Source organism: Leptonotus elevatus, chromosome 10 (assembly GCF_054856555.1).
Source record: "Leptonotus elevatus isolate MCC_2025b chromosome 10, RoL_Lele_1.0, whole genome shotgun sequence".
Classification (NCBI taxonomy): Eukaryota; Metazoa; Chordata; class Actinopteri; order Syngnathiformes; family Syngnathidae; genus Leptonotus; species Leptonotus elevatus.
The window spans coordinates 10,446,357-10,459,288 of record NC_141248.1 but is presented as its reverse complement, the minus strand read 5'-3'; the positions used below and the strand labels follow the sequence as shown (position 1 = coordinate 10,459,288).

At 38.8% G+C, this 12,932-nt stretch overlaps 1 protein-coding gene across 2 annotated transcripts in view; it reads right to left on the bottom strand.

Moving 5' to 3' along the window:
* The window catches only part of LOC147166997 (tensin-2-like), a 31,082-nt gene that overhangs the window by 8,707 nt on the left and 9,443 nt on the right, over positions 1-12,932 (bottom strand). For both annotated transcript variants that reach the window (XM_086087373.1, XM_086087374.1), the window contains exons 3-17: positions 12,803-12,908; positions 12,675-12,712; positions 3,927-3,959; positions 3,801-3,850; positions 3,530-3,713; positions 3,217-3,267; positions 3,023-3,145; positions 2,889-2,953; positions 2,643-2,726; positions 2,200-2,312; positions 2,047-2,107; positions 1,768-1,843; positions 1,467-1,596; positions 1,113-1,178; positions 918-1,028 (exon numbers count right to left, since the gene is read on the bottom strand). In XM_086087373.1, the coding sequence (XP_085943499.1) occupies positions 918-1,028; positions 1,113-1,178; positions 1,467-1,596; positions 1,768-1,843; positions 2,047-2,107; positions 2,200-2,312; positions 2,643-2,726; positions 2,889-2,953; positions 3,023-3,145; positions 3,217-3,267; positions 3,530-3,713; positions 3,801-3,850; positions 3,927-3,959; positions 12,675-12,712; positions 12,803-12,908 (1,291 nt within the window). The remainder of the gene's footprint in view (positions 1-917; positions 1,029-1,112; positions 1,179-1,466; positions 1,597-1,767; positions 1,844-2,046; positions 2,108-2,199; positions 2,313-2,642; positions 2,727-2,888; positions 2,954-3,022; positions 3,146-3,216; positions 3,268-3,529; positions 3,714-3,800; positions 3,851-3,926; positions 3,960-12,674; positions 12,713-12,802; positions 12,909-12,932) is intronic.

Below are 12,932 nucleotides of genomic sequence, written 5' to 3'. Positions count from 1 at the left end.
TACTTTAATTCTTTTTTAATATTCAGGAGTCATCCAAGGCTACTTTGTAATTCACACTCCATGTTTAAAGAAAATGAATGTGCCTTAAATTGCACGTTGAGGTCTTTTCATTATATATATATAAAAAAAAAAGATAAATTATTATTATTTTTATTTTATAAAACACTTGCCCATTAAACAAAACAAAAAAAACATTCAACTCAAAATGTCAAATATAGCCGTTTAGATTTTAGGAACAGAAGTTTAAGCCATTAATACCTTGTTATTTTACACATGAACCATGTACAAATAAGGATGTTTCTGCCTCATATTACACTTAAAAGTTGTGATCCTAAATGGCTATATTACACCTTTTTTTTTTATTGAATGGGGAAAAGGCGTTTTACAAAATAAATGAAGACACTAAATCCTAAACGGCTCTATTAGACATTTTGAATAGTTTTTTGAAATTTGATGGAAAAAACACTTTACAAAATAAATGAAGACAATGTATTATTTCTCTTTTCTTTTTTTTTTCTGCTGATCCATGACTCAAATCCGTGATCTGATCCGAACCATGACTTTTGTGATCCGTTGCACCACTACTATTAACGCATGGCTGGAATAATCAAGTCAGCCAAGCAGTTTTAGAGCAAGCTAGTAATGTTATTAACCAGTTTTGGTTAATGCATACTATAGAGTAGAAATTTTAATTAACAGACCCAGAACCAGCAGACTCCAAAATAGTGTCCACTGCACTCAAAACAATTCATATTTTTATTTAATTTTTGGTGGCGCAGCACGCTAGCACCATCTATTGACCGGCTGCCACTGCCTACTAGTATGTAGTACTGACGTTCAAAGGTTGGTGATGCTGTGGAACAACAATATATCTCATGTGAGATGCATGAGAATCCAATGAACGCTAAATATCTTACTCTCTGGACTGTCTTGATGGTGCAGGTTCACGTTCTCATAAGAATCCCATCTGACCACTGGATCTGAGGTGTTGTAGTTCACTTTGATGGAGGCATCTGTCGTCTGGTTTTCTTGAAAGCAGACATGAAATTATACTAAGTAAAAGACAAAATACATACAAGACACTCAAGATTTCAGAAACCGAAAATAGTCACCGTTTATTTTTTCTGGCCTGCTAGAAAACATAAACTCCACTGCAGCATCACGAGGGAACCTGTCATCTATAAAAAAAGACACGCTTGTAAACACATTGTCTAAAATATCACTGTGACTACAAAAATGATAGAAGCGCTCACAGTAATAAGTCAAACAGAACACATCAAAGGTATTGTTCAAAAAGTTTTATAATTCATGTTGGAGCTCACTAAAACATAAACAAGCACACTAGTAATTATGGCGATGTCTATTGCAATAGACTTTAGCATTTTAAAGGAGTCAGTGTTATGGTCATATTTTTCCAAAACATTACCAATGATCCAATTTAGCCTCAGTGGCTTCCATTATTTTACCTGTACAGGCTATGTCAAGGTCCTTCTTGCTAAACCACAGCTGGGCGCCATGAATGGTACACGTATGGAACTGCATTCTGAACACCACTTCTCTCTCTGCTGCCTGGCTCCGTCGATGATAGCATTTGACCTAAGACGAAGGAAAGAACATCATGAAAAGGTCCATACATGAGATCGTTCAGAGCTATTTGGACCGTATAGGCAAATATATTGGACCACCAGACCGTTAAAAAGAAAACACAGAATATGACTAAGAGTACTCTTTCAGTGTTGATTGTGTGATATTGTGCCAGTTTCTCACCATAATGTCCCCTTTTAACAGCAAGGCTGGTTCCATCGTCACGCACAGTTTCCTGGACCGAGAGGTCTGAGGGTTGCTGGAAACACAAGTAGGATACATAAGACATTAGCCCCGTCTGTCGAGTAAATCAAAGGTAAACAATGTGAACATGAACATAAGCAGTGGGGCAGCCACCATCCAAACAGAGACAGTGGCCAGTAAAAGGAACTTCTGTTTGAAAGAGAGGTTGCGGTAAATGGAGAACATGGTGGAAGAACAACTACATGAGTGACTACTCACTAGACGCAGGAGGTGTAGATCAGCTGTAGTGATTGGTAGATCTTCAGAAATGGAAAGTAACCTGCAAAGAAGAACATTTACAGACAGCTGCTTTGTTTTTGTGTCAACTCTTAAAACAAGGTATTGTTTAAATTGCGTTGACATAAAACCAACCTCCTCCTGTCTGAAAATTTGGCAGCGATGGAATAATGATCTGATGGAGGAACAAAGGACTGCTATTCATTTTAATGGCACCGGACAACAGACCACCGAAGTAGTAGATGTACCTGAAGATGATAGAAACAGAAAATAAATGAAGACATTTTCTATTTAGTTGTATTTTTGTATACTTTCCAACTGGCAACTACACTCTTCTATTCTTCTTCTCGCTTCTATTCGGTTGTTGTGAATTGAAATGCATGAGGAAATCCTGCAGATAGCACATTGTGGTCGCAGAAGGCCATTTTGTAGTTGTAAAAGCGTCTTCTTCTTTTTTTTTTAAATGAAGCTTGTATTGGAATCACCTGTCAAGTATACCTCATCTTATGGCTTGTGAGCGCAAACCTCAACAAAAGTGATCTTGGTACAGCGCACTTGCACTTGTGCATGTGTGAGACCTGTTCTGAGAAGGCTGAAGGCAAGAAGAAACTTTGTCCTCGCAGAACTTCCTCATGGCCAGTGTGGTGAGCGCCTGGTCCGCTCTGTGGATACACAAACACAATTCAATTAGAAATGTGTATGACAGCTTTGTGAATGTAACAACATAGTTGGGATGTATTATGGTGATTATTGGTCATAAAAAAATACTAATAAAACCACATAAAAAATTATAATAAAAAATGAATAATAGAAACATGAACTACCCTGCTGATATCTTGCTGTAGTGCATGTAGGCCGCCACAATGACTCCCGTCTTCCCTTTGTTTCCCTTTCAGAACACATGACCATATCAATGACAATCACTCATTTATTAATTACGTGTTCCGGTTGCACATACCTTACAGTGGAGAACCACTACATTATTAGGGTCAGCGCTCAGCCACGTCTCCATGGCCTTACATACGGTGCAGATCCTGTCCAAAGGTGGCGCATGAAGATCAGGCCAGCCGAAGTCTTGCACCTGCAGCACAAGAGGAGCTGGGCATGAAATATGATGCTGCTTTTTGAATGACATACGCGTTCAAATTGTACCTTTGGGATGAGTCTTGTGATGTCATGTCTCTTCTCTGATAAATTTAAAAGCTAGGGGAAAAAAACAAGAAAATTCAGTACTCTAATTGTTCTCGTCTATCAAAATGTTATCTACAAACAATGGCAAAGTATACAATTACACGGGGAATGGAGGGAAACGGTGCAACCATAGTACCCGATAGGAGCTATTATAATTTTAACTCATATACTAACTGGAATAAATATATTATGCAATATGCAGGAGAGGGGTTGTAGTATATGAGTTTAGTAAATAAATATATCAATTAAATTTATTTTTTGTGTGGTTACCAACCAGAAACTTGTCTTGGTGCTTGGATTTCAGCATGGTGGCCATTTCCTGTAGCTCCCCATGGTATCGCTGTTCCTCCAGCTCTGGCATGAAGAAGACCGAGATGATCCTCTCCGTGATATAGGTGAGGTCAATGTCGTAGTGGCGCTCCATCACCTGCTCCATTACTTGCTCCTCACTTTTACTCCTGCACATTGAAATCATTTAAAATGGAAATGTGTTTTATGTTTTGAAAAATAGGATGTTTTTCATATTTCATTGATGGCTACGGTACCTTGGCATGGAGCTTCTTTTCTTTAAGGATGCAAATTTAATGGAATTGTGCTGAAAACCAAACAGAAATGTGGATTGGTGAGTGTGCACAATAGCATCGAAATGCAAACGCCATGTCCAAACATACCTGGTCTGGTGTTGAGTCACAGGTGGTAGATACCTGGAAGATGAAGCACAAGGTTACCATATAATTCCTATACACTCTGCATGCAATCACATCATATCCACCATGAAACAACAAACCACAAATGAGCCACGGAGAGAAGCAGTCATGCTATTGACTTCCACTGTAACCCTTGACAGGGCAACACCTTGTCAACTTTTCACCTTTGAACCCTTGAACCAGAATGACTGGCATCCAAGCAGCCCTCTCAGTTGGCGGGCCGACTCGTCGATGACAGGTGTCAGCAACAGTTAACAAGTCGCATGCCTTTACAAGTGAATGCTTCCTCCCTCAACTAACAATGCAGAAGTTCTTGTCCAACAAAGGATATTGGTTGCATCAGTAGGACATACAATATAGACATTACTTAAAAGTTCCTTTCAGTTTTGGACAGTTTTAGGAATGGTTACAAAAAGACATTTAACTGCATGTGAAAAAAGTGTAGAGTAACGATGTGACCGATATTAGTAAAAGGACAGGTAAAGAAATACATATACACTGGTGCCTTGAGATATGATTTTGTTCATTCTGTGACCACACTCATAACTCAAAACACTTGTATTTCAAATCATCTTTCCCTATTGAATAAATGGAAATGCCATTAATCCATTCCAGTCTCCCAAGGGGGGAAAATTTGACTTTTTAAATAAGGAAAATAGCACTCTATAATACTGTATTTTACAAAAACAAATAGAAGAGAAAATAAATAAATAAATATATATATATATATATATATATATATATATATATATATATATATATATATATATATATATATATATATATATATATATGTGTGTGTGTATATCTATATCTGCTACTTAAAGTGTTATAATACCGCCACATAGAGGTCATTCATTTGCTTGTCCATGGCATTTCCCATTATGTGTTACCATTGAGCTTAAAAGCAAATTTCCAAATTTGTGTGGTTGTTTTAAATACACAATATCTAATTATCTTTGTTTAATGTTTTTACACATGTTTTGACAATAAATCTTAACTGGAAGTGGAATCAAAGAGCTTTGCAGCCTCTTTTTGAAGATTTATTAATTCTGCCAAATGGCTGCTTTGTTGTGAAGTGAGTTGAGTTCACTGCCACCATACAATGCCCTTATTTCAAATTGTTGCTCCCAAGTCAAATTAAAAAAAAAAATCGGCCCAACGATGGCCTGTATCACAACAACTCAGGTCAGTAGTTCCAGTGAAATTTGATTTTGCAAAATGGAGGCCTTAAAAGTAGCACTAAGGAACTTTTCAACCTTGATAAAATATTTTCATAAGTCTTCTGATGAAACATCGACTTAAAACTAGTTGAATGATACCTTTGCCATGTCTGTATCATTTTTACTAGTACTAAGCAATTTTGAGGAGAATGGTAGGAACACTGTCACACAAAAAACTACAAATGTGCTGAATGCTTTATGGCATATGTCTCTTGCCCCTTTCCCCATTCATTACAAAGACGGAAGTCAATTTGAATGTCGATGCACGATTACTGCTTTCCTGGCAGAAGATGCAAAACAACAGAAAAGGAAAGCTACCCGGATAAAAGGACAGTCAAGGATCAACATTGGCCCGAATTTCACTTGCTGGTGTGAGCTAAAAAAACCAATGTGCTTGTCCTCATAGGAAATGTAGTCTTCTTTCAGACATAATACCACTTTTGTCCACATGGCGCCACCATAATCAACGTAAACTGAAAGTCCCTTAGTGTTGCTTTAACTTTCCTGAGAAACGACACAATGTGTTAAAATGCCACAACAATAATTCTATATTTTCTTGTTTTTGTTTTTTTAAATTAGATGGCAATTTTATATAGCATACAGCCTCTAACAATATTATTGAAAAATTCGTAAAATATAGAATACCAGATTGCTTAATGGCCATATTAAGTGAACGAGAAGTCGATCGTAGTGACACTAAAAAGGTCGTAACCTTCACTTCATTAAACCTACACACAACCTGATGTGACGTGAATTTAGTAATTTTTTATTCTAAAATTGAATTATCTTCATTCATTATAGTGTTTTTAAAGAGAAACTGTGTTATATTAGTACAGTAGTATATCATTTATTTGTATCTTTGCATACTGTACCTAGAAAAACACTGCAGTATATAAACCAATTTATTATTGGCATCTATGTTTTCGATTCCCTCCCTTCTCACTCTGCACATCTCCACCATTTCTTTGCAACAAGCCTTGCGGTCTGTGTCAAATGTCATTTATAGTATATGCTGCGGGCCACGAAAAAAATGGAAGGTGGGCCACAAATGGCCCCTGGCCCGCAGTGTGGATGCTATAGTTCAGGGGTCACCACGCAGCTCCGGTCCTCGAGGGCATCTATCCAGCATGTTTTGGATGTTCAAATTCATATTATCAGCTCATCAGCAAACTCTGCAGAAGCCTGATAACCATCCTGATCATTTGAATCAGATGTGTTGGAGGAGGGAAACATCCAAAACAAGCTCATGGACTGGAGTTGGTGACCCCTGCTATAGTAGAACATTTCACAATACAATGCAGTCCTGTATTATATATTTTAGTTTGAATTTTTTTGACACTTCACAACTCCTGATTAAGTTTTCTTTCAAGAGGAGAAACACGGCATACAACCCACAGTGGGGTACGAGAGGACATGTAAACGTTGCCGCTGGGGCAAAACTCCTCTCTTTGATTTGGTTTAATAACGGTCGTTAAGAGGATGAAGGGTGCTTGGCTTCCGGAAGTAACAGTAGGAGACGGACACAACGTCCACGTGTATGACCACCATGCATCATAAACACATGCGCACAGACACGCCGAGGGTCTTGACATGTAGTATAAAAGCAACAGAGACACTTGAGTCAACAGGAAACAATTTGCAACAGGATGTCAGCGCTGGTCAACAGTGGTTGCGCCGTGCACGTGTTTTTGGTAGCGCTGCCAGCTGCAGGCTCTCGGTGAATGCGTGTGGAGTGTGTGGAGAAGCCACTGGGGGGGCTGAGCCATCTGGTTCAGCTTGTCTTGTTCATCAGTGTGCTTGACGCTGGCGCCAATGACAGCGCGACATCACAGTCTCGGGGACTGACAAGGTGTCCGCCGGCTGACTGCGTTTGCTTCATTCATCAACATGCAAATGTTTATTTCTCTCGGGATGCCTGCCTACATTTTATACACCGTGTGACGAAAAGGAGAAAACTGAAAGTCAAAGCTTTGCATGACCAAAGTAACTCCAGGCAAAAGGTCAACCATCTCCTCAAGCTGCTGATGGAAAAGTGTGTTTGAGACACGGGCGCCGGCGTGCCATCCAGGACAAGTGAAAGCTGACATCAGACAGAGGGAGAAGTGACTAAGCCTTCACAGTTGGAAGTGGAATGGCAACAAATAACCAGAGCTTATTCCGTATTACACCATCTCTCAATAAATCCACTGAGGTAGACAATAAAAAAGGCAGCCTCATCATTTAGGGGAGGCTGAAAGTATGAAGCAGTTTCAATTCATTTTTAAGTCTGCCTTTGCACCACATATTGTCCCTCCTTTTCCTCACTCTCTTCTCTCTCTATCTCCACATGAAGCCAGGCCCCAGGACTGGATGACCACAATCATCTGGGCTTTCCCTTAGTAAACAACACGGGACAACAGAGGACACTGTGAAGAGCATCACATGCGCATAAGCGAGTACACGCTGTGACTGGCTTTTACAAAACATGAGCAATGCGGGGGGGAATCAGGGAGGCATCAAGGGGAGAACCAGGCAGACAGTGAGCAAGTGATGTGGACGGGATAGACATGTCAACAGCTGAAAATGCCTTCTGACCAGAGCACAAAGGTGTCAGACAGCTATTTTGATCAAGCTCCTTAATATAGATCACAAGTCCCTCGGGAACACTTTGATAACTGAAATAAATAACAATTGTGTTTCTACAAGCTTGTCATTAGAAAAAAAATCGAAATAAAAACATGAAAATAGAGAATATTTTTCACATGACACATTTCATATGACATCATTTTCAAGAAAGACCTTTATATCAAAATATTATTATTTTCCTTAAAATTGCATGTAATTAATCGCAATTTTCTGTTCTTCTCATTTTTAGTTCCTGATTATATAATGGCCACAAAAGTGTGCCCAAAACTGGTAGCGGCCGCCATAGCAAGTCCCGATACCTTGAAATAAAGCCAGGTATTGGCCTGATAACAATACCTGGTAACAGTACCCACCCATCCCTGTTTTGAATTAACATGTTGCCTGAAGACCAGCCCCAAAACTCTAACCATGCACTTCACCATTTAAACAGTCAGTGCTTCTCAGTTATGTTTCGTGACACCCCCCATGGAAGAAGACATTTTGCGAGACCCTCCAACTCTCAGCCGCGATTATAAATAATATAAAGTATCATTTGTCTATATAATTGATAGACATACAACTCTGCATAACATTATATCATTAACACAGCAAAAACAAAGAAAAGTAGATCAACTTACACCAATAAATAGCTTTAACAATGTTTTTTTTTAGTATGTAACACAAAATCTGAGGTTCATCAATTTGTCTACAATAAAGACAACTAAATGAGTATAATGAGGCCGCCACTGCCACCTACTGTATCAGGTGTGCAATTACACTTTATTCTAGTTAGGAATGCCATATATTGATATTAAGTTGTTTAGTAGTATCAAAATTCAGTTTTGATTGACACTGTCAGAAAAATATTTATTTATCATCATCATCATGTTTATTACTGCACTTGTTGTTTGCAATGATGTAGCATTGTTGCTGCATCATAAGCTATCAATTTTAAAAAATATATATTTTATTTAAAATATTAAGAATACATCATTGCAAACTACAGCCACAATAAATATACACATTGTTTAGTTTAGTTTGATGCAACTCTTTTATTGGATGTCATTAAATCCATCTGGAATTATGAATCCTGCCAGAATGGTGACACAACTTCCATATTAAACAAACCAAACAGCGCGGTTATTGCTTGGTGACGGATATGAGGAAATTAAAAAAGATGCAAACAGGAGATGCATGCAACCACATGTGTCCGATGTCACTTTAGATAAGCCGGAGAAAGCGTGTTAAATTAAACTAAGCCAAGTATTATAGTAGTTTGCCCGGTCACAACTATAAATAGCTGCTGTGGGCGGCGATATGTCAACATGTTAATCTGGCAACACAGCAAAATCCATTGCCGACCTAGTGAGTACCTCATCTCTGTACGCTTCTCATTGATCTGCTTTTGTTACCTGTGGAGGGATACTAAGCGATGTTCAACTATATAAGCAATACACGTGTCCAAACTATTCTCTACTACACCATTGTTTACAAGATCTGGACATCCTCATGTCAACATCATCATATGTCCATTCATACATTTGCAGAACAGCTGCTTACTTTGTAACCATCTGCACGTCACTATGCGACATTAGCATCCATCACGTTGTTGTTGCTAGAACAGGTGATTAACATCAAGGGGGCGGAGTTTTGTCTCTGTTTGCTGCCCTTGGGTCAGACTGTAGACATGATGTTTGCAAATAGAAATAGCTAACATTTATGTGTTTTAAATCTCCAATAGATGGAATCATTCAAATCGCATCCATCCATCCATCTTATCTACCACGGATACTGTTCGGTAAATCTCAGGGAGATGGAGTCCATCAGGCAAAAAACTACACCTTGGACTGATTGTCAATTGCAATGCACATAGAGATTCAACCATTGCCCTGAGTGGGAACGGAACCCATGCGAGTGAAGCGCTACCATCATAAAATCACTTAACTCTCTAATATCAAAAATTCAAACGTGCATATTTTTTTGTAGGTCACTCCACGCGCCTATTTTTAAAATCCAGCAAAAAAATATATATATATATATATTTTAGAGCAAAGTAAAAAGCACTCTGGCTAATGTTGGAATACTATGCAATCACGGAATTACATTAACATTCACAAAGCACACACAGTTAAGAGGCTTGAAAGTTGAACACTCGCTCCAAGTAGATTCAACGTGACAAAATAGAAGTGTTCGACTGCCAGTGCAGTTTTTTCTTCATTTATTTACCTCTCAACAAGCAGCTTCAGTCCTTGCCTCCCACTCAGAGCAGTCCAGTCTGTACACTGGCATACACAGCCTGCCTCCCTCCTCCTCCTCCTTCACTCTCTCTGGTCGTACACATTGCTCACTCTCTCCCGCTCATATGACAACACACGCATGCACGCTGGTCCACCGTGCCAGCAGCACTCGCCACATAGCTTTCTTTTTCCCCTCCCGCCCTGTTTGTGGCGCAGGCCACACACACCCACACGGTAAAACATGCCTACCCTGTTCTGCACTTGCACTCACACACATAATGGGCAGAGTGAGTGCGCCCAGAAATGTCTGCAATACACAGCGGGCAATATGCACAAGGATAGTTTGAGGCAAAATGTCAAAAATCACTTTGACTGACATTATCCAATTAAAGTGTATAGATTCAAGTAATAACACACACACGCACGCACGCACACGCATGCATACAGCCTCACCAGCTGCCTCTCACCTATTTGTGTCCCCTCTACCGATCACTCCGTGGCAAGCATCTATGGCACTCTTGTTATTTTCTATATTTACACTCTTCTTCCATCCACGTTGATCATGGTTCTACGTGATGATGACCACTCTGGCCTAGTGAATGTGCAGCAGCCACTTGTATTTGTCCATCTCCGTGGTAACAGAGTATGACAAAAACAATAATCCTCTTTTAAGGGCAGGCTGCTAAGGCACAACAGCTGGTAGTGTCCAGTGGCACACTATTAGGTCATTTTGTGTGTGTTTGGAAATCCTGCAGGGATTGGAGGTGACCAGAGTTCAACACGAGTGTAATGTGGTAAACGTGCTGGTTCTGTGGCAGTTTGGGACCTCTCGTCTTCAGCTATAGTACAGAGGCACACATTTTTCCATTCAGTGTTTTTTATTGCCTGTTTAATGACGAGTCCCGTAAAATGAAGTCTATTGACACCATAACCCCTCATGATTATTATTTTTTTCATACATAAGCCGGTTTAAAAGTCACACATACACTAATCACTGACCAATGGTTGTAATTTGTGAAATGATAAGAAACTAACTATATATGGGCATAAAAGGTTTCTGTCCAACATTTAATATTTGCACGTATTGCTATTATGCTAAAATAACTGTTTTTTGATGGTTTCAAAATAGTGGACTTAGGGTAATCATATGAGTAATGGCAGGCAGTGATGCTGTGTTGATTTTTTTTTAGGGGTGTCAGAATTAGTGCATTTATTATGAGTTCATTTAATGTTCCTTTAACGCCACGACTAATGACCGCCCCTTACTTGGAAAGCCTGTACTGGGGATATTTCAGCCGCAACGCAGAAGACACGTCCATCTCAAAATTTAGCAGTAATACATTTTATGATAATACATATATTTGTGGAGACTGGGGGTCAAGCTGGATTTTACAATTTTTTAAAGTGCAGAATTTCACAAGTTACTTCATGTTAAAGATTAGATAGCTCTTAATATGGAAAGAAAAATGCACTGAGCTGTCACCAACGTCTTACAAATGTAATTATGCCATCTAGTGGCAGAAGAATCAACACAAATCAAATATCACACTTGTTTATTACAGTACAGTACATCTTTTTAACTTTAACTCAATTTTATGAATTATTATGAAAATACTGTATTAATGACTAAAAGATGCAACCACATTTCTATTAGGTTTCCTCCCTCCATGTTAAAAGTATGAGAAAAAAAATATTGTACATTTAGAACAGATATAATTTGCGATTTATTGTGAGTTAACTGTTGAAGTCATGCGATTAATTACGATAAAAAAAATAATAATCGCCTAATTTTTTTAAAAAGGGAAATAAGCAGCTTCTTATTGTGAGAACTAAACACGTCACGCTCAGGCAGGGCAGAATAAATAGGAAAACGAGTGGAAACAGCACTAAATAACAAAGTGAAATGTGGAAAAAATTGTCATGGTGCTTATCGAAAAATTTATGAACACGAATCATTATTTTAGTGAGTTATAAATAAGCTAAGGACAAATAAGAATTAGGGCTGCGCGATATTGGAAAAATATGCGATATGAGATATAGTTGTTGAATAATGCGATATCGATATTAGTGCGCTATTTAACATGAAAAAAATTTTTTTTTTTCATAAGACAAAATAAGCCTTCTCAATGTATTCTTAGTTGATTAATTGTAATTAATTACCCTAGATAATCTTCAACTATTGGATGGTGCACATTTAAATTTGTAGCTAACTGGTTAAATTCAGATAAAAGCATAAAAATTCCATATGAAATGTATTGCATGTCTTTGTGATATGCATATTGCATGGGCCAATATTGTAATAGATATTTTTTTAGATATATTGCCCAACCCTAATAAGAATGTTAAGTATCAAGAGTTGAAGCTGATGAAAAACATACGGCAATAAATAAATAAAAAGAAAAGAGAAATAGGTCCCCATCTAATACAAGCCCGTGTAGTGACGTGGTAGTAACCGCTGTAGGTTACCACAATGAATTACTCATAGCGACCTGGCTAGCTGTTTGCTGTTCAAGAGTGGGGGGTGGCCTTCTGAAAAGCAGACATCTAGGTCAGTGAACATGCCTCGTCCACGTCCGTGCTACAACCACCCAAGATCGTCCTATACTGTGCAACATGAGGTCACTTTAAAAAGACAGTAGACGGCTTACCTTGGCTTCACACACCTTGTGAACTGCCACCTTGCATTCTGCACACAACAAAGTAGAGCTAAGAGATGCGTTCAAGGACCAGGTATGCTCGTCTCGGTGACATGTACGTGTTGAAGGTTTCAGCTCACCTTTGCAGAAAGTTGCCGAGCTTTCTATGGTCTGCTCGCACACGTCACACACGCGTCCCCTCTTGAAGCTCTTCTCAGTGAAGGCATGGCCCGCTGCTTTGTATCGCTGCAAACAAATCGGCAGGTCTCA